This window comes from Dromaius novaehollandiae, chromosome 2 (genome assembly GCF_036370855.1).
Source record: "Dromaius novaehollandiae isolate bDroNov1 chromosome 2, bDroNov1.hap1, whole genome shotgun sequence".
Lineage (NCBI taxonomy): Eukaryota > Metazoa > Chordata > Aves > Casuariiformes > Dromaiidae > Dromaius > Dromaius novaehollandiae.
Window position 1 is genome coordinate 41,483,915 of NC_088099.1, and position 22,694 is coordinate 41,506,608.

Genomic DNA, 22,694 nt, shown 5'->3' on the forward strand with positions numbered 1-22,694 from the left:
GAGCATTTTTCTAATATGTCTGTAAGAAACAATTCACATCTAGGAGCTTGAAGTCTGATGGTTTCCTTCACACTGAGTAACAATTTATTTTTCAAGTAGCTACATTTACTTAATGGGATTACTGGCTGCCCAAGCAGTACTGCTAATACAAGATGATCATGAGTCATGGACCTCCCTGAATTTTTTTCATTAGATACTGTTTTTGAGAATTTGTATTTTCATAGACTTTTTAGTCTACAAGACTAAAAGCTGAATTAAAAAGCACAATGAAACCCTCAGATTTGGGGGTCTAACTACATCCAGTATGGAGAAACCTTGAAAGATCTTGCAGCACTGAGTTAAGTGCTATTCAGCATTATTCACGATTCCAAAATCTGGCTCTTGACAGATTTTTCTACTTTTCTTTGGAATTACTGGAGCTTTGTTTACCAGAATATAGTCTCTATGAAAAAGGCATGTTCTTTTCATTCAATTACTCTATGGGCAAAGTGCAGCGCAGGTACACAAAATCATTAGAATTAAAAAATATCTTGGAGGAGTAACTAGTGCAAAAGCATGAGGGACATCTATAAGCACAGACATGCCCTGGAGGTACACACACAAATTTACACAGAGACACAGGTGCGTGGGCACCTCACGATACTTCTTTGCAATGCTGGTCACATTTGAAAGGAGGAAAATAAAAACTCCATTTCTTTTTTCTTCTTTAAGTATTAAAAGAAGAACAGTGGAGGTCTCATTAACTAAGCTAGCTAAAGAAGGCATGAATAAGAACTGTGTAGCTGAAAGGCCTCTGTTTCTGCTGTTCTTGAAACAACACTTCTGTCTGATTCTGGATAATGGGCTTTTAATAAAAATATCCACCAAAGGAAAACAATTAAACAATACATAAAGCACCAGGGTGCAATCTAGTGGTTCTGTTACAGTCTGGAGCTGTTCCAGCGGAGAACATGTGGATATTTTTTACAGGCTACAGTGTAGTTCTCAAAAGTTATTATAAAGCAACAAAATTTAAATTGGTGCTGGACATCTACACAATTGCTCAGTGTTGCTGTAGGACTTTTAATTCAGACCAAAAACTTATCTCCATCTAAATACCACAGATATTTTGACTTTCAGGGTAAAAAAAATCTTCTGTACTGTTGCTGCTGTTTAATTTCTTCCAGGATGTTTCTGGTGATATTCTCACTTTTCCATCACAGTATTTAACAATATGGCAATTCTTTATTCCATTCGTCTCTATTTTTTCACTTTTCTGGCTTGACAAAAACTGGAAAACAGTTATATTGGAAAAGAGCTCAGGTACATTTCAGTACTTTGAAAACTGCAGACCATGTATTGCTTGGGGTTTTAATCAAATAGTTTTTAACCTGAACCACATAAACTTGACACATGCCATATTTTATTATCCTTTCTCCTCCACCCCCTACTCTGCCACGTCAATAAAAGAAACTGTGCATCTGTAGAAAAGTAAGCCGACACTAATTAATTTCTGTAATGAAAGATTTCATTTCTATAGTCCCAGTGAATGAAAGGAGCGTCACATGTATTTTTTTAAATCCTGGTACAGTTAAGGTGAAAGTTTAGAGTAGTTTGGTGAGAAAAAGTTGGATTTTCCAAATAAAAATAAATAAGTAGGAAGAACAAGAGGTCACAGGATATAAATAGTGTTGCCAGTTTTAGTTTTATGGTGAACTTTGAAGTATAACAAAATGTTGAAAAGCTGTTTATACCAGCATTTCAAATACTTTTAACCCTATTTCTCCATTTCCTGAGAACTCTGTCTCTATCCCCACAATATAAATCTGAGTGCCCTGAAGAACTGTCAAGAAACAGGAAAACAGTGCAAAAATTTACTATAATTACACACACTCCAAAGCTATTCAAAAGCACAAATCTTCAGGACTATTCAATATGCACATATAAAACTTACATACTAAGATGTTTGGAAAATATTATTCCAAGCAAACTTCTATCAAAAGAAACTCTTAAAGCACTTTTAAGTCTTCTTTTTTATGGGTGTTTTGTCTACTTATCTTTGAATTTTCCTAAGATATTTTCCATGACAGAAGGCGGAAAAAAAGAGATTTCTGGTTGAAGTGTTATTTTAAAGACATTAGGCAGAAGGGGACAAAATCAGAAAAGAATAGCTAATTGCAAATCTAACTTACAAATCTGAAGAATACTATCGGTGACCGAAAGCAAACTATATACGTACTTACAGAAACCACTATATAGATAGAGCTTCCATGAATGCGCTCTGTTTTGTTATGTTGTTCTGCATAAAAACCCTAGCTTTTCCAAGTAGTACTATGCCCATGAGAATGCAGGATTGTGAATAATTAGCACTCATCATATGCCCATCTGCGTTTGGGTAAATCATTATCTTCCTCTTTTACACTTGATTCAGATATTGTGTCTTCTTCTTTTTGGAGTAAAGTGCCGAACATATTGCTGTCAGCAAACAGACACGAGAGGTAACAATAACTGAGATAATCCTCACCAGTTACTATAAAGCAAAGTATTGAGAAATAAATAATTTATTTCCATTCGTAGAGATGAATATGGCATTTTGCTAGTCTGAGACCATTACTAATATAGTTAGCTGATAACACAATAGATCAAGATTCTGAAGATCTTACTTCTTCTATCTGCTTCTAGTTCTTTTCTCAACTCATATGATGCCAAGCAGCTTATTTTGCTTTTTTGTTTCCCCCACACGCCTTTTGTCTTTTTCTGTCTTTACACCACAGTTTTCTTAAATCAGACACTGTTTCTTACTACATTTTTTAGTCCGAGCCTAACACAATGTAGCCTCATCAGCAGCCTCTCAACATTACAGAACTAAAAATAATAGCACTAAGTTTCAGATGATTAGAATATTTTTTTAAAAAAAAGTTTATTACTCAAACACTATTCATTGATGGTTATCACTATATACCACTCTACTACTTAGTTTATTTACAATATAGCTAGGTACAACTACGAAAAAATGTTGTTTTTGTTTCCCAAGTTCTTTTGTTATGTTTATAAAAAAACAATGTTTCTACTCAGTCAGAGAGTTATACAATATTGCAGAGCAGTAATGGCAAATAAAGCCATAATGATATTGGAAATAATATAAATCGAGGGTTCGCCCTCATGTGGTGTATTTAGTTCATTTCCAGAAAATAGAAGAGCTTTGGAGGTGAGCAATTAAATTAATTATGCAACTGGATACATTTCTAAATAAAGAGAGATTGAAAAGATCAGAAATATTAATTTTCAAGAGAAGACAAATAAGAAGGGACATGACATAAGAAATAGAAATGTATTTAAGATAATAGTTAATATAGAAAGGAAAGAATGTGCACTTCACCTACACATGAACATATGGACTTTTAATGAAATTGGAAGACTATAATTTGAGATAAGAAAAAGGAATTTTTTTTTCAGACACACGTACTGAAGATCTCAATACCTACAGATCAAATGAAGAAAAAAACTTAACAGGATGCACAAAAAATTAAAGCTGCTATCTCCACTTCTTTAGCAAACAAAAAGTTCTTCAAATAAAGTTTAGGAGAAATTAAAATAATATATATGAATATATCCTACATATGTGTACTTATATGAAACTACGTAAGGAAAACATGGGAATATTTCCTTTTAGTTTTCTTTTTAGGCTTCATTTATGACATTGTAACTTAAAAAGTCAAGAAAATTCATGATTAATACCTATGTTGAAACAGAGTTAAAAAAAATATATTTGAAAAAGAGCAAAAATTCATTTATAAAGGGTTTTTTTTATTAGATTCAAAAATAAATGTCATCAAATCAGAAAATATAGAACTAAGACTAAAAAAGGAGGTGCGGTTGGTCAGTATACATCACTGCAATCCCTCAAATAACCATAGCTATGCACTGTAAGGCCATAATACTACAAAGAATATTTCTTAATGTTTTTGATCAGAGATTAGACTACAGTCATTTTTAACCATTTATTTATTTTTTCTCCCAAAACAAGCACTGGGAACTGTGAGAAAGAGTGAGGATTTTCTACATACCTTTATTTTCTTTCATTTTTACACTTTAACGTGTCTAGATTCAAGTATGACTTTAGCTTTGAATTTCCTTTAATATAATTATTTTGGAGTAACTATAATTTTTGAGATGTATTTTAAATTAAATCATCAATATAGTATTTCATTCTTAACTCTCTCTTAATTTCCTCTATGTCACGTGAATTTGCTCACCTTAAATTCAAATCATATATATGACTGCTAAAAATCGAACTTGATATTATCATGAGCTATTTCTAATGTTTCCCAGAAGCGCACACACACACACACACACACACATTTTATTTTAAGTAAGCTTTCTGGCCAGGTTCACTGATATGCTGTGGTTGTTCTGCGCTACGCTGGAGTGGTGCAAAGCAGCCAGAGCGTACTGGCTGGTTAAGCTAAATTTACAGCTCCTTTGTTGAATGAAAGCAAAGCAGTTGGAAGGCACACCCCAGTTCCTTCTGTCTCCTGCATCTCCCCCACTCTTCTGAACAATCACATTTGTTTCCTCCTGCATCTGCGATATTCTGCTATATAAAAACACATCTCCCTTTCTGTCCTCTATAAACTCTAAGTACATACAGGCACATGGGCACATGTACAACACAGACCTGTGCCTCTGCTGCCTCCTTTACTGAGCACATCTGGTATAATGTGCAGCTTATGAAAATAATTATTTTAACATGAGTAGTTGATCATTGCTGTTATTTTTTCTCTAACTGTTGGCAGAAGTTAGTGGATTATATTCTCATAAACTCTCGTGTAGAATCACCATCTTAGAAGATAGCCACCATCTTCTGTTGTTTTCAAAGAGGTTAAAGTGAATTTAGCTTATATAGGTGAAAGTGAATGATGAAACAGAGCTCCCTAGGGTGAAAGATATTTTGGTCCTTGAGAATAATGGAAAAGAGCTGTGCTTTTGTCTTATCACTGAGAAAAAAAAGAGGTGGCTTCCCTTTAAAAAAGGACATTCTTTCAAGGATTTTTTTAGATAGACCAGTTGTTTAGCTATAATAAACATCAAACAAAACTTTTCTGGCAAAATTAAGATGTGTATTGTTTTCATTATTGCACTTCTTTTTCGTTCTATGGAAGCTTCTGTCTCCCACTTACATTTTTACTACCTCTTTGTACTTAAATTGAGCAAACATTTCCTTAGAAGAAATGGAAAAGAAACAGAAGGAAAAACATATTTTCTTATACATGGAAGTCTTCATCTTCAAACTGGCTACAACTATTTAAATTTGATTTTGCACTAAAAAGAGTTAGCTTAAAAATGCAATAAAGACTCTTCACATTGTACTGAACCCAAAATGGCAGATGCAAACCAGAACCATAATTCTTCCGGTTTCCCACTAGACTCCCACTGGAGCCACTCTCTCAGCATGCTTTTAAAGTGATTATTCTGTGTTATGTCTCTAACTCATCTTCAAATGCACTGCATTTTTACAGATGAAAGCTGGGGGCAGGGAGGGGTCCCTATTTCTCAAAAGAAGTAGAAATATTTTCTAGAAAAGTTTGGAGGAAAGAGATTGAGGTGGAATCTCATTCAATTACAACAAGATTTAGGTAAAATAGATTTACCTAGTGATTTATTCAGCTGAAAATCACAAATATTTACCTACTTAAGTGTGTACATGCTTGTACAGTCCTAGAAATAGATTCCACTCTAAGAGCTGTGTTCGTGATACCAAATATATTATTCATCTATCATATACACCTGATTATGAGCAAAACTCTAGTGGCAGAAAAAATAGCCTTGGTCCCTTTTTCTGTGGACATAATCATTCAGAAGGTTCTCTGCTGTGAAATTTGGCAGTCAATCAAGCAGTAATGAGCTACCTAGAGTCATTATTGCCAACACTCCAAATATGTGCTGGGTGCAACTGGAAGAAACTAGAGCTCTGCTGGTGAGAAAGTGAAGGTTATGTGTACCTCCTAGGGAGCTTTAGGTGATTTTAATGCAAATTTCTCAATTCCTAAGGACTCAAAGGATTAGGTTCTTGAAGATGCCAGAAAGCAGGAATCCCCAGTTATTCTCAAAGCAGACTCCATTCCTCTGCAAACTCACGCACACCTTGCATATGCTGAAGAGGAACATCACCAACACCATCTCTTACTTACCATTACTCTTACTATTCTGACCAGATGCATAATAAATTACTATCTGGTTCATCCTTCATAATTTACAGAGTTTTGTGTTCAAAGTTCAAAGTTGCATGCAGTTTGCTTCACTGATCCCCATTCAAAACTGTCAGACCAGTGATATCACATCCATACCAGAGTGCACTACAGAGAAGCCAAGCTCTGTGCCCAGGGAAAAAGGAGCTTAGGGTGAAGGAAAACCTGGTGTTTCTGCTCATTTGGATAAAAGGAAAATAGCAGTATCTGTTGCAATCAGCATTATGTTTCTCAAAAATAAAAATTAAAGAATAGCAATTAGCTATTTAACATAATGTAGAAATATCACCTGCATAATGCAAGCATGAACTACAGGATTAAATGGATGCATTTAAAATAATAGTATGAAATTTTGAACGAGCGGCAATTTTTTTCAGGGAGATCCTAATCGTTACACTGAATGTATCTGCTTTAAAGGAATTATAACTAATCACTCATTATAATGGTATGACTGCAAATGATTATTCAGTGTGTAAGTTAACATGAATTATGTTCTCCTGAAAAGTCCTGCTTTGTCCAGGCAAAACTGACACTGGTTGACATTCTCTTTAACTCTGAAGTACAGCAATATGCACAGCAGCAATGTTAGCTACCCTCAACTGTTCACGAGTATGCCCTATATTAGACCTGCAAAGAACAGATTTAGAAAGGTATTATTAAGCCGGGTATTTGTTACCACGATAGCAAGGGTGTCAAATATGGCAGTAGTCTCAGTTATTCAAGTCTTCTGTTCAATAAACTGAGACCAGCATTGCCCACAGAGTTAGATGGCCATGTTACTTATATCATTACCAGTGTAGGTCGAGCCTAAACCAAGAATTTTGGAGTGATCATGCCAGATATTAACACCAGATGCTAAAACCAGTGATGTAAACCATCCAGTACCCTCACTTCCAGAAAAATTCAACAAAGAATAAGGCAGATCTTGGAAAGAGCTTGAGGCAACATTTAAGTGTAGAAATTTGGGGCCTACCACCTTAAGCTATTTGTTTAGACTCTTAAGTACAGGCAAATGATGTAAACAAAACTCAGACCCATTTCACAAAAACAGCGTGATATGGTGACTGCTTTAGGCCATATCTGTGCCTAGGGCTTAGACTTTAAATTCATGTGTATTGTTATGAGATCCTCTGAGTACTTATTTATGGACTACCAAAGAGTGCTCCAGGAAAAGATCGGAAATGAGCTTTATACTTTCCATGGTATATTTTTGATAGAATATAGGTCAAAAACTGTAAAAGGTAAATGCACTGTTTCAAATTACAAATTACATCTTGGAAGTGATCAGAGATACTTTAGTTGTTTCACTGCCGTTCTTACATGTCAGTTTTCACTAAAAGAAGGCTGTGTTCAGATATGTAGTATTTGAGGGGCAAGAGCTCACTAAACCCTTTCACAGGACTGCTTTACAATGAAAGGAAATGATGTATGTAAGACAGGACTGCTGAAAGTATAAAAGGGCGTGTTTCAAACTGATTCTATCTCCACTAGTCCCATGAAAATAGGACTGATTATGATGCATCACCTATGAAAGAATGAAATTTCATTTAGAAAGCTGTTGAAGGCAAAGAGAAATACAGCATAAAACATTTGATATCATCCTTACTGATATGTTTCACAATTATTTACTTCTAAGTAACCAATACTTTACTGTCCTATACATAAAATGCCAATTGGTCAAATTTGTGAGGATCATAGTGAGATTTTTATCTTAATGAGGAATGCTGGATTTGGACCATACTTCACATTGCTTTGTATCTGCTATGCTTGCATGTAACTGCAATCAACATGAACAGTAAGTATTTTTCCTGTGCCTGGTATAACTGCTTACACTTAGATTTTGTAGGTAGGGAAGTAAGCAGCTCAAAGTCAGTTTACCATCATGATATAACTATGACAAAATGATTAAATGATTAAATCATTAAATACTTTTTTCCAATTGGGTGACAACAACAGTTGAATAACCCATTTATTAATCCTAATAAGTTTTCAAATACCAGGATTAAGTTAGTTTCACCATGGCTCTTCCTCCTTTTAGAATTGCAGTAGCTGTTACTTGTGTGCTTATGTTCTATAACCAGTTTTTGTAACTTTAAAAGAAAAAAAGTACCAACCTGAATGCTGTAAGATATTCGACATCTCCCATAGGAGGGTCCAAGCCACCTGTCCAAGCAATATTTATATTATACCCTTCACCAAGACCACTTCCAACCTACAAAATAGGAAGAAGATACCAGAAGGATTGAAGAAGAGGAAGAGGAAGGAGGAAAAGAGAAAGAGGGAACAGCAATAAAAAGAAAAAATTCTGAAGTGTGCTTTCAAAATAAACATCAAACAACATGTCAGATCAGCCCAGCTTTGTTTGACAAGGACTGCTCTGGGTTATACACTTGTTCTACACTGGTCCCCTGGTCCCAATGGACAATTTGGTAATCTGGTGTAATTTAAAGAACCAGAGAAGGATGAGAAAATTAGGGGTAATCATGCAACGCAATTACCTGAAAGATACAAATAAAAATGGGACTCTAAAGAAATAAACCTAACCTCATTTGGGGCTCCACTGCCAGGGAAGAAGTTGCCTTCATCATAGCGATGGAGGGAAACATACAGGATGCTGGGGTCAGCATAAAAAGCCTGCTGTGTACCGTTGCCATGGTGAACATCCTAAAAGAGAAAGAAAACAGATGACAAATGTAATAATGTCCAACTTGGTGTAGAGAGCTCAGTTCTGCTTTCTTTTACCTTCTCTCTCTCCCTCTGTTTCTCTCCCTCTCCCTTGCCCTCCTTTTGTCTTTCCCTTTCCCCCTCCCTTCACCACCCCATACTTCCTGAACTTTCAGGCAAATTACTCTTTAATGCACTCATTTTTTAAACTTGCTTCTAAAAATCAGGAAACCATAGTGAGCGTGCCCTGGAGACTCCAGATGAGCAGTCATTGAGAAATCCCAGTCCTTTTGTACAATTAGATATTTATACACCGGCTCTTTGTACTCCTTGCCTCAGTGATGGAATCTAGCATCCTGTTTTATAGAGGAGTTTTATGACTTATTAACTGCCAACAGTTCATAACCCCTCAGGCTTAATTAACTAGCCTCATTGGCCTCTGAAGAAAGACTAATGTTTAAACTACAAACTAGTATTTTGCAGAAGGATCTATGGTTTACAGAGCTTTTTCACTATTCTTGACAGAACACTAAACATAAGTGTATTCATTGATTTGCCAAGTTCCACTATTGAGGTCAAAGGCTTTGCAACCAGCTGAGTAAATTGGCTTTCTTGAAACATTCAGTTCAGTTAGCAGTCCCTCAGCAGTTAGATCCACATCAAAAGAGATGCCAGATGCGGAAAGGACTTCATACTTCATTTTTGCAAAATCGTGACGGCAACAGTTGAAGACATCAGCATATGAGTTCAATAGCTATTAAATCACCTAGTAGATACGATGGTGCCTTCCACAGTCAAGGAGTGACCTTGGCCAGGCTCCATATTTCAAACATTATATAACCTTAGTGAAAAGAAATTCTATGTCATTAAAAAAAATACTGAGAAAGAAATACTGTCAGTATATCTATATGATAAAGGCTGATCATGTGGACTTTTCTCTTTTTTTTTTTTTTTTTACAGTTCTATTATTGTATGCATGAAATTTTACAAGTGAAATGTAAAATCTACTTGCCCTTTGGCAAAGGAAATTTTTTTGTAAAAAAATGTATAAAACCTTTTTGTAAGTTTCTGCACAGAGATTTGTAAGAAGCTGAAAAATTACATATATTATCAATTCTCCTCCTTTAGTCAATCCATTTAAAATTTCCAATTTTAAGACAGCATTGAGAAGAAGGATAGACAAAGTACTCTGAAGGGCAATAGTACTTCTCAGACTATATTTATTTTACAAATGCTATGAAGTCTGAACTAAAGTTAGTATTAGAAAAACAATAGTCACTTTTTCCTCCAGATGTCTAGACTCCAGGAAGGTTCAGGTTAGGTCTAAACTGCCAACAGCACAGCAAGCACTACCATTGCTTGCACTCTTTGCCAGCTGAGGTAGTCCATGACTTTCATCCATATTGCTCCAAGCTCTCTAGATTGATCTAACCTCACTCATGCTGCATTGTACTTGTCTTGGACCTCCTCTGGGACCTATCCGGGGTAATATTATATGGATTACTTATCTTTTCTCAGTTGAAAGTGTTTGAAACAACATGAGGATGAAGTCATAGCCGTGTTGTATGATGCTGAGCTTAAGTGTAACTCATCTTGGGGGGGCGGGAGGAGCACACACTATTGTGAGGGTGTTGGAGGTCTGAAGGCAGCCAGTGTAGTGTTAGAGGTCTTTGAGTGGCAAATGAATTCAAATATGGCATGCAGACTAACCCCAGAACCACATCAGTTTTCATCTGGGGCCAAACTAATTGGTTTACTCTAAAGCAGACCCCAGGTCACACTAACATACATGCAAGTATGGATGATCTTGGGACCAGAAATGCAGGAAAAAACTGAAAAGCTATGTTGATCATATAGATATATCTGCAGAGAATATACCTAAAAACATAAGAGCACTATGCTTTGTGATTTTAGATTAGTCTTTATTTTCCATGCATATTGGGGTATTGGGGGCTTGGCATGGGGTCTAGGTTTCTTGCTGCAAAAGTTTTCAAATGACAAGAAAAAAAATTTAAATGGTCAGGCAGAGCCTTTTTCTGATTGCCCAAATCTCAAAACTAGCTTTCTTGTTTAAACTTTAACTCCACCAAGGATGTCTATCTTTCGAAGAGCAGTAATTTCTCTTGTTAGACAAAGACATCTGTGTTGTTTAAGACTGTGTATGTTAGTTATCACGTGTGAAATGTGTTCAGATTCTGGCCTTGGTAGATCAAATCTGTTCAGAGTGTATAATTCAATTCAAAATTGGAGATTTATTCATATGGTGGAAAGAGGAAAGCAAAGCTGACAGACCGAACTTTTACTTTATAAACTTTTACTTTAGTGTAGAAAAAAAATGAAGGAAAGATTAAAAATTAAAAGACTAAGAATTTATATATGAACACATGTAGCAGCTATGAAGATTACTCTTCATTTGTAACTAGAGTACAATTTAACGTATGGGACTGAATATTATGTTCCAGCATTTACATTGTAGTAACATGTATAGCTGCCAATCAGCCTAAGGTCCTGCTGTGCTAGTCACTGTCAAAATATAGTCTTAAAGGTTAATTTTAACTAATTTTAAGTCTAATTCCTGTAATTCCAGTCTTTCTTTCAGATGTCCAAAGTTCTCCTCTGATGGACATAAAGACATCACTATTAACTTATTCATTCATTGATTCAGTTTAGATTGTAATTTAGCCATAGTTTGCATATATAAGAAATTTTCCTTATGCATTTTTATGCATCATTGCACTGACCATGGAGCAGACTGGGGACTGGACTGTAACTGCTCCAGGAATGAAGTAATCTGTGTCAGCCATATATTTCTCCCCTTTCACCAGCTGAGTTATTCTGGCCAATGGGATAGAGTCAGAGAGAGGCTGACTGTTCCCTATCTACTTTCCCAAGTAAGGATAGGCAGCTTCACAGCTAATTACTTACACAGGTAATGATTTGCACATTTAACTTTGCATTGCAAAATTGAAGCTGAATTCCTAGGTACTTATTGGTTGAGCAGGTCAAATGGAAATGATTTCTTTTTCTGACTTGGTGAATGTAACACCTACAGTCAAAAAGACTTAAAAACATTCACAAAATACAAATGTTGAATAACCTTTTCTTATTCAAAAACAAGAGTAAACATAGAATTCATTTTTGGTCAGCATTTACTATAGTAAAACCCAATGAACTGTAAGATTCAAAGCAGCAAATGGACAAAACATACAATGGAAGTGATTTTTTTTCACAAATACTGGTTTCTTGCAGTTGATTATTGTGTTTCTGGGTGATAGTAAAACACTGAGAAATATCTGAAAATCTGAAAAACTTCCTCAGAATATCTGTTACCCATATATTTATTTTATCACTCATTTTTCACTTGCTGTTTCTTTCTCTCACACTCGCCCTTTCTCTGTTTCTCTTCAACAACCAGTATGTGTGTTTAACTGAACAAAAGTGCTAGATGGTAAGGCCATGACTTCACAATAAGATTTAATTATGAGTGCAGATATGAACAAGATTTAGACTATTAAGCCCTGCACTTCAAAAACCCTTTAACATATTTTGTCTTTAAATCTTTTATCACCTGCAAAAATTAATTAAGTGCAGATGTAACAGGTTAGGTTTTGATGCCAGGGTTCATTTCCTGTCTATGCTTTGTCAGACACCCTATTACACCTCCTCGTGAACTGTAGGAAAACAAAAATGGTGCTCATAAATCAGCATTCAACTTTCCTTGGGCTGTGGATTGGGCTGATCCTTTAAGTGCAAGGCAGAGCTCCAATTCATTATTCATGAAAATAATATAGACAACATGCCAAATGTCATCTGCATTTAAATAATCCATTTGTTAAACCTATTAAGTATTGTGTAAGAATGCCTTCTATTAAAATACAAGATTAATCCAATGAAGCTGATTTTTAATCATGTAGCTTTCCTTCAGGGAACCATCAAAAACTGGCATACGTGTTTTTAAAACTTCTTAGAGGGAATGACCTGTTGATTTGTTTAATAATATTGAAGTTACACAACAAGTTGAACCATTGCTAGCTGCGGGAAGTGGCCAATTTGGTTACCAAAGCAACAACATTCTTTAAGCACATCTGACTATTTAAAGTTTGTATTCTGTAGGGAAAAGTAAACTTGAGTTCTGTAGGGTTATTTTAACGGTGGAAGTATCAATTCATTTAAGGACCATAAAAGTTGCCCTGATCTGTGCCTTCTTCTCATTAAATTGCAGTTAACACCATTAAAGTGAAACATAGATGTTTATGGCTTCAGTACTGCCATCCTGGCTTTAATGAGTTCCCAAAATCAGAGGAAATGCACACCTTTATTACTTGTAGGTATTAAAAGCAGGAAAGCCTGACATATAAATACAAATTCATTATCTTTCATCTAGATGCACTGAAAGTATGGTGCTTGCAAGAATACATACCAGATCTACAATCAATATCTTGCCTATATTTAGCTTGTCTCTCAAGTATTTGGCAGTAATTGCAATCGAATTAAAAAAGCAGAACCCCCTGTGGAATAGAGAAGAACAGAAATAAGAAAGCAAATCAGTCAGGAAAACAGTTATAAATAACGTTCAGAGCATTTTAAAAAATGCTATATGATCTCTGAGGCCATAAATCTGCTTCTGGGGGTACCTAGAAAGCCTTTTCAGTCATCTGCTAACAATTACAGTTCTTCAGAGACATGCACAATGCAGGTGATTGCCAGTAACCTTAGTGCTCCAAGATGGGCAATATTCCCTGGTACTTACATGGCTGTTGATTCTTCAGCATGATGGCCTGGGGGCCTTACAATAGCAAAACCATTCTGTAAGAACAAGATAGGTTTTCAATTATCAGCCTAGGGGAAAAAAAAAGCTTGACTTGGTGCAAAATAGAGCAGCAGGCAGACAGGATTGAAATCTATTAGGGGCTCTTGAGCACATTTTTCTGTTCAATCACTCTTTTATATTTTTAGCAAAATAATATATTTGAGAAAAATGTCATATAATATTATATAAATACATACGAACATACACACATGCACATGCACGCTCACACAGCATGATCAAAAGTGGAGGGAAAGGCAGGAAGAGAAAGCTGTCATTATCAATTCTGTTGTCTAGAATTCACACTTAAAAGGGAGCAGAGACCATTGATCCGCTCTTGTTCTAAATTCATGTAGTCTACCATTGCTTGAGCTAGAGACACTTCAAAGTAAAAGTAGCTTGAGGTATATATTTTAAATGATTAGTCAGTATTGACCCTACCTCCTGTATGGACTAAATGATAAATTCAGACACACACATGCAATTCCTAAGAGTAGAAAAAGAGGACAATGAATATCCCATATTTCTGCAGATCATAAATTAAACTAGGGAACCTGCCAAGTTTGCAAATTTAATGGATTCCCTAAAGTCAATATCTCACACACATTCTGGAATTTTATAGAAATTTTCATAAAGGGCAGCATTAGGATCAGTGAAGATCAAGGAATTTTTAGCTTATAGATTCATTGAAGATAAAACAAAAATGAAGTCCTCCCTCTCCACAAGGTAAAAGGAAGATGTAGAAATACTGACGAGGCAATTCTGTTCAAAAATGCAGATTATGTATTCAAAAACAATGTACCATAAGGGACACAATATTCAATCCCTGTTACAACAGTCATAATCAGTAACAGCACAATTAAGCTATCAAATTTACTGTTTGTTTCAACTGCTCAGACAGTTAGTTCTCTTTCGTGTTCAGCTATATCCTTCACATCAAATTAATGATAATTAACATATACATAAAAACAAGAAGTTATAATCCATGCATGATTAGATCAGCCAAACACATTTTCAAGCGTCTTCACACAAATACCATATGTATATATGGCTACAGAGACTAAGTTCTGCATTATCAGAAGGGAGAGGAGAGAATGAAAAAGGATGGAATATTTCTATATTTTAATAATCAGTTAGTATTAAATTAGCCCAGTTAGATATACCTAAGCTAGTGATATGTGAGTGTTTCAATCTTCACTCATCTAAAGCAAACACGATAATCACTGAACTTTCCTCTCCCTCGCACAGGTGTAAATCAGGAGGAACACCATGGAAGTTAATGGATTTACATTGGTGCCTCTGAAATCTGTTTGCTTTGTAAATTCTTATTCAATAATATTGAATAATTGAATATTCAATATTATTAATAATTATTAATACTATTCATTCAATGTGCATCTGTATACCTACAGTTCTATAAATCTGTGTGTGTGCATGCACAATCATCTACCTGTGTTGTTTGACTGGTATTTAATTTAGCAAACATATACTACCAGGCTGTCTCACATAATTTGCTGCTAAACATAATCCAAGCAACCAGCTACAAAGTTTTGTAGAGTCCTACCCAAAGATTTATCCATCTATAGCAAACTTAAAATGTAATGAAAATGGAGTACATCTGTAAAAAGTAATTTTACTGATTGTCATTTAAAGAATTTGGGGGATTTGACAACATCATGCCTTAATTTGTATTAAATGTCCACACTTCAAAGAAAAACTTAAGATAGAACAAGTATATACATTCATGTTTAGGAATGCATTCTGGGTGGTTGAATAGAAATTGCCAACAGATCAAACACCATCAGTTGAAAAAAAATGAAAAACAGTCATGAAACCAATGGAAAAGATAGATACACATGCTGCTGCCCAAAAGTTCATCATGGCTTTTTTTTTTCTTAAAATCACAAATCTTTGGAATCAGTTCTTGTGTTTTTCAAGAAAAATTGGACATGCAGTCTCTATGGGCTCAAAGCAAAGGGTAAATAGAAAGAAACCTACATTTAACATATTGAACCCCCCCAAGATTTTAGTCTTTTGATGTAGGGGCTAGTGTTGGGGAGATTCTTCCTGTCACATAATTTTTGAACAACAAACTTCTATGCTGGTAATCTAAAATAATTCAACTGCACATATTTATTTTTGCTCAACCTATAGAGAATAGTGACCTATGAGTACACAAGCTTCATGTCAGGTCTTGTGGACTGCACTATTCAGAACAAAACCAGGTTTACGCTCTCAGTTAAACCATTATTCCTTAACACTTCAGATGTTTTTGAAGTTCCTTTTCACACAAAGTATGACTTAGACATTAATTCTGTGAGGTATTTTTTTTCTTCTAGCTTTTATGAAATCATTAAATAAATGTATGTTAGGAAAAGTAAAGATAAAGAAGCAAAAGAACACTCACACAAGAGGGTATTACAAAAGACAGAGCGTCATCATAGCTGTATTTTGTTCTCTGAATATTTGTAAGAACTTGGAAAAAATCCCTACAAGATTTACAGCTGCCCCTGCTCAGCTCACAGCTTATTATTGTCCAACTTTATCAGAAATCCCGAAAGATCGATATAATTGAGATGATTGTCTCTGAGAGGACTTCATGGGGGAATATACAGAAGGAAAAAATGGGCACTGTGCTGTTTTTGAGCGCAGGACAGATGCTCTTCAGGCTTCTCTTTTCTGTTTTATTATTTCGACAAGTTTCATTACAGCTGGCTAATTTTCTGCTCTCAGAGCTTAGCTTAACTACTCCAGTTCTCCATGAGCGTGCAGGACATGTACATTAATATTGTGACTATATATTGTGTGTTTTTACATCACAATCAAGTTGACTAATCACATGGGATTCTTTTTTAATACAGTGCATATGTTATGTTGATGATAAAGCATATAACCAAATTTTATCAAACACTGAAAACTGGTTATCGTACCATACTGTGTTAACAGCAACATTCATGCAATTGATAAAACACTTTTTTTCTCCTACTTTCAAGCTTTGCACAAACACACTCTATATTAACACAACAGAATGTGAATTCATTTATTTAGGCAATATTTAAATATCAGACAGTGAGCTCAGAACAATAGACAGAAAGGCAAAAATCTGCTTAAGAGACAGAAAGACTAACACAGAGCAATATGTTGAAAATGAAGCCAACACACATAAATTCAAAGTATTTTATACAGAGCCTTATTTATCCTAGGATACAGACACCTTTATATATAGACATATATATAAAAATATATATATATAAATATATATTATATATATATAAATATATATATATATAAACTGACTGACAAATATGAGCATTCGAAGGATTCATGTCTGTGTCATTATATGCTTAGCTCTAGTTAAAATTTGACGATAAAGAGTAAAGCCCCAATAGAGATATCCTATGATCTGTGCATATTTGGACAATGAACAAAGAGAAGTCTGCCCAAACTTTCAGTTTATAAGGAAAGTCCATTGCAAATAGACCCACTTAGATGGATCTTCAATGGAAATTAAGAAAAAATATTATCATTTTTCCATAGTAAGGTAAGTATCTTCTTTCATGGCTCTAAATACATAGGTGGATGCTTGATTTCCAAAGAGCAGAGATGGACATCTGCATACTTCAGCCTTCTTGTCTTTAGTGGTACAGCTGATCCCCTTCTGCAGCTGGGCTAGCATATTCAGCTACATCATACTTCAGCACCCACTATACCTCTGCCTTAACCTTTCCAAGACAAGCTGTCAAGACAAAACCATAATGCAGTTGCTTCCTCCAAGGTTAGGGACTGACCTCTGGTGTTTCTACAACATAATGAAGTAAAACATAAGCTGGGCAATTTTTCCCTAGAGCAACACGTGGTGGGCAAGGTGCAACCTCACTCTGCCCATCCCACAACAGGAGAAGCTAGCTCTGCCTACACTTTTAGTGGATCAAAAGCAACGCAGCCATTCTGGCACCCAAGGCACACTCAGAAGCCTTGCTGAGAAACACCACATACTAGCTTCAGCCTGGTGCTAGACTAGTAAAACAGATGGCTTTTGGTTGGTTCAGAGGAGAGTTACTGGACAGGTAATGCTTAATAACAATATTTTAGATCTTTGCACCATTATTTTTCACTAAGAATAGAAGAGATTCCTTGCTGTCCTACACAGAGCAATACAGCTGTTTTGTTCTTTAACATGAATTCACACAATGGCATTGTATGACATGTTCATTTTTTTAATATCCCCTTCCAAAAAAATCCCAGTCCTTTTTTCTTCAGTCACAGTCATCTTCAGTCTGCTGTCTTTATTTTGTCCAGTGTAAGCAGGTAAAAAGTAAAGGTAAGATCTAAGATCAGATCCCAATAAGGGCCTGTGACTGGTGATGGGATTTGGGAGGCAGTGTTCCCTCTACCTAAGTCTTTGTGGAAATGAACCCCAGCAGGCACTCCACTTACCAAAGCAGCGGAAGATTCAGGTTCAATTCCTTCTTTAGGCTGAGATTGAATTTGTAATTATTCTTCCCTGAGCTGTTTCTATAATTCAGTTCCATGGTCCATGAAGTAGATATAGAGACACATCTCACAGCCTAAGTGAGTTTTCTAACAGTAGATCCAGAGTCATACTGTTTAGTAGCTCTTTTTCAGACTAATGAGTCTAACCTAATCTGCAGACTTGCAGTCCTTCAACAGAGGACAGGAAAAAAAACCCTGAGCCTCTGATTTAAGATAGGACATTTTTATATGGAATTTAAAAACGGATCCCTTCCAGTTGAAAAGAGAATGAATTGAAGCTCATCTTGTGTTTGAAGTTCTAAACTCTTGTATGAAAGAGCAATGCCCTTCATTCCAATTATTTAGAAGTTCATAGCTAAGTGCCTTTGAAAAATGGCTGTCAAAAATTTGGTATGTGTAATTCCTAGCGAAGACCAAGGTTTTCAGGAGAACATTGTCCTTTGCATTAGCTGATTGTAGCTGTGCGGGTTGTTTAGGGCAGCTTTCTCAGGAACCTCTTTTCAATTTATAGGGAGACCAAGCACCTAACTAAGGGTCTGAATTCTGTACTACAAGCTCTATATCCCAAAGCCACCTGCTGAAGTTTCTGTTTTCTACATTTTTTAACCTAACATGTTTTAATCTATCAAACCTTTAGCTCTTAATGATAACATTGCTCAAACATGGTGTTCCATTGTCATCCACTTGTTTTTAATGGAAAAGTTTTGGTTTTGCTTTAATGTGCACAGAATTCAGAATCAGGAGCAAATAACTGAAGCTAATGCTTCATTTCTTTGTAGAAACTTCTTTAGTTGACTATAACGATCCCTTGGAACTGGTACCCTGAAGAAGGTAACGGTATTCCTCTCAAAGTCACTTCTGCTGTAACATGATCCTGACCTATGCCATACAGCAGGGAGGGTAAGAGTAAGAGTGAGGGGTGTAAGGCTGAGACAGGTACCTGTTCAGGACAATTTTACAATTTTACAATCCATGCTGCCAGAGCAAGAGTCAGTATCCAGCCCTAGAGGTCTATCCATGCCATGAGCAAGAACCCATGATTTAACAGAGTGGTATTAGCAGCATGTAGATTTACCAAGAAAACAATAATGGACATGAGGGAATACCATTTTGTCTTACAGAGGAAGCTAGCAGTGGCCAACAACAAAAAAATGGACATTAAATGTTTAACTCTGTGACAGAAACAAAGAGTTCCCTGTCTGCTTTCTTGAAGTTCTGAAAAGATATAGCACTGGAGAAAAAACATGAAAAGCTTCTACTTGTAACCTAACATAAATACGACTGCGTTGGCCTGTTCAGCCACATGTAGTGAGCAAAAGCAGGCAAACAGTTTTAAAAACAGAGAGGTCATGGAGATAAGATGTGTACCACACATATAATCAAAGTTGTACTGCAATATGAAATAATAATAGTCATTCAGCTATAAATACAACCACAATTACTGGGATAAAGTATCTAAGAGATGGTTCCATATAAAATTTTGTAATTTTGTAACTTTGTAAAAGCAAAGAATATAAAGTACTGTCTAAAAGGTTGTATTGGCAGCTTTGATTGATGGCTTTTATCCATCACATCTCTAACATTAGTAAAACAAGTATTCATTTGTTACTGTTTCTTACATGCCATGCGTTGTTAAAAATGCTGTTCCCAGGCAGCGGGGAGAAATGCCTCCTTTTTGTGGCTGCTTTTGTGGCAGATGTGTACATCTGCATGGCGGAGGGCACACGTGCACAGTGCTCCTTTCTGCATGGGAGCCTGGGCCTTCCCTGGCAGCAACAGAGGGCACACGGACAACTGTATATGGCAGAGGGAGAGTTTGGTAGGGCAGAGGGTGAGTTAAGGAGATTGAAACAGAGGTAGGACAAAATCTGCAGGAGTGCCATCCAGGAGGCACCTGAGCATAGGGCACTTCCCAGAAGAGAGATTTTCCTGGGTACCCAAAGGAGTTGTGTGGGGTTTTCTGCCATTCAGGCAGGCATGGAAATTTGCTGGCGTGACACAAGACTGGAGGGAGGACACCATGGCACCAGGGGGACATTGGTCTTCAAGCCCTTTTCTTTTATTCTGGCTTTAGCAAGACATTTCATTTTAGTTTTTGTTCTAGTAAAACATAGCAGTAGAGCTATGAAAGATGACTGAGGAAGGTTTTTATATAGAATACTAGAAAATAAAAAGGGTTTTTTTCAATTAAGCTCATTTTGCTTATTCATTAGATTAGTACAACTAACCTGACAATGTTACTTCTATAGCCTTGTGTGACAAAGGCCTTGAGAACAGTGATAACTAAGTGCATTTTGAATGATAATTTCAAGTTCAATTTAAGTTATCCAGAAATCACAAAAAGACAGCAGAGTAACAATGGCCAAATGCAGGAGATTTATTTTGCTTTTGATTCAACCTGACATATCAATAAGAACCATCCCAGGAACATATCAGATTCTGGTTCTGAGGAAATTCATTTCAACCGCTTTAATTCTGTTAAATGATCCCTGACTACCAACAGGGCAATTCTACACGTGTGTGCACGTGCGCATACACACGCGTGCACACACATGCACACACACACACATACACTAAGGAAGAGAAAGGGGTTCTGCTTGTGCTTTCAACTTGCATTCAGCTGAAATCAATGTTCAAGACAGGCTCAGATCATGTCTTCTTTCAACTAATTTGCCCTTTTTCTTGAGTATTCTTTTGCAAAATTGCTTATTCAATTATTCAAATCTCTTTTTTAAATAGGGAATAACCAGACAAAACTTACCAGCTCTTGATAATTTATTGCACAGATCTCTTCTGTTTCAAATTTGTCAAATTAAAAATATACGATGCTTATGTGTTTTTATCACAGAACGGAGTGTTACCATTGCCAATGTTGACATATTTAAAGGATACACAAGGTAAACTAGAGAATAATCCTTATTATGGGTGCTGTACTTAAAATAATTAATTCCAGCTTATAGTAGTATTTAATGGGGACATCTGAGACTGAAGAAAACCATTTCAGAAATGTTCCTGTGGATTTTCAGTAGTTCCACAGTCTGCTCTGGCACCGAGTTGCCCTTTGTGATGGAAAGTCATCTTCCCTTGCAAAAAGAGGTTCTTATTAGGTATATTCTTTTTTAATTATGTCTGGTTGGAACTTTTTTTTTTCTTAGTCTGTTGTAAGACGTTAAAGGACAGCCAGAGAAATGCACATTTTGTTACTAGAAAACCAGTTAGGACACATTTACTAGTTACAAAACAGCATGCAGTAAAACAACAATTAAAAGAACAAATAATATTTTGAAGGACTTTACTCAACAAAGTATAATTCTAAGAAAATTATCATACTAGCATAATCAACTATTTGAATTTCAGCTGCCTAAAAGTATTATTAGTCAATTAATAAACACCTAATATGTAGTAGCAATATAAGTAAGTTGTCAGCATCAATATGGATAATTTAGTTAACCAAATGGAAGTACCAGCAACTTAAAGTCTTTCAGAAAAAACAATTATTTAGCAAAGCTAAGCCCTAAAAGTAAGCTTCCATGCAAGCACTAAGAGTTACAAACAAAATCTGAAGTTCAAGGGAGCCCAAAGATGCAGAAAATCTTCTCCTTTCTTTTCTCCTGAAACAGATCTGACAGGGGGGTTAGTGGACCTGTGTAATCCTAGTGCCTGGGAGGGAGGTCAGAGGAGCACCAGAGCAAGCCTAAGGGGAGCAGTTGGTGCATATGGCCATGGGTCGGGAAGGAGCAGGAAGGCAGGGCAGGGCAGCATCTTTCCATGCCAACAGGCCGTAGATGACCTGCTCCTGAAATCTCCATCACTATTACAGAGCAATTCCTGGGACATGCTATGAGCTGCAGAGCTGCCTTTGGTCCCTACAGCGCATGTATTGCAGCCCGAGCCTCCATATGCGCTCTTTCCATTTCCAACATACTCGTAGCAAATCTCTCTTTTCTTTTGACAATGTGAGAGAGCAAGGGCATCCTTAGAAGGCAATCATTTTCCATAATACCTCCAGGAAAGAAACTTGTCTCTGCTGATGCAGATTTTTTAAGGCCCTCTTTCTGAAGGTATGGTGCTTAACCATTTTATAGGGGATAGAGACAAAATCTCCAAGTTCATGAGATATACTACATACAAGAAATCATATATAGGGCACAATCTGTATTACTTCCCCAAGACCCAATAATTATATACCGTAAGGTTTCTCTTTTCTGTTGAAATTACTTACTATGTATATCTAATGATTAAAATGGAATGATATTCACCCAGTTCCATATATTCCATTCCTCTAAAGATCTACAGTCAGCCAGCATAGTATCAAAAACTGACTACATAAATCTGTTGCGGAAATGAGAAATGGGGAGAGGTGAATAGAGAAAAACAGCTAGACAGGGTAACTGTGGCACTGATTCCATATAACAGAAAATCTTCATCAGCCACCAGCAAGCTTCCTAAATTACATAAAATCCAAGAAAGGGTAACTTTCATGCAATCTTTAGATTCATTTC

General features: G+C 36.1%; 1 protein-coding gene across 1 annotated transcript in view; it reads right to left on the bottom strand.

Moving 5' to 3' along the window:
* Nucleotides 1–22,694, bottom strand: part of HDAC9 (histone deacetylase 9) — a 306,119-nt gene that overhangs the window by 88,544 nt on the left and 194,881 nt on the right. The window contains exons 18-21 of the mRNA XM_064506335.1: nt 13,642–13,697; nt 13,312–13,399; nt 8,772–8,891; nt 8,342–8,439 (exon numbers count right to left, since the gene is read on the bottom strand). Coding sequence (XP_064362405.1) covers nt 8,342–8,439; nt 8,772–8,891; nt 13,312–13,399; nt 13,642–13,697 — 362 coding nt within the window. The remainder of the gene's footprint in view (nt 1–8,341; nt 8,440–8,771; nt 8,892–13,311; nt 13,400–13,641; nt 13,698–22,694) is intronic.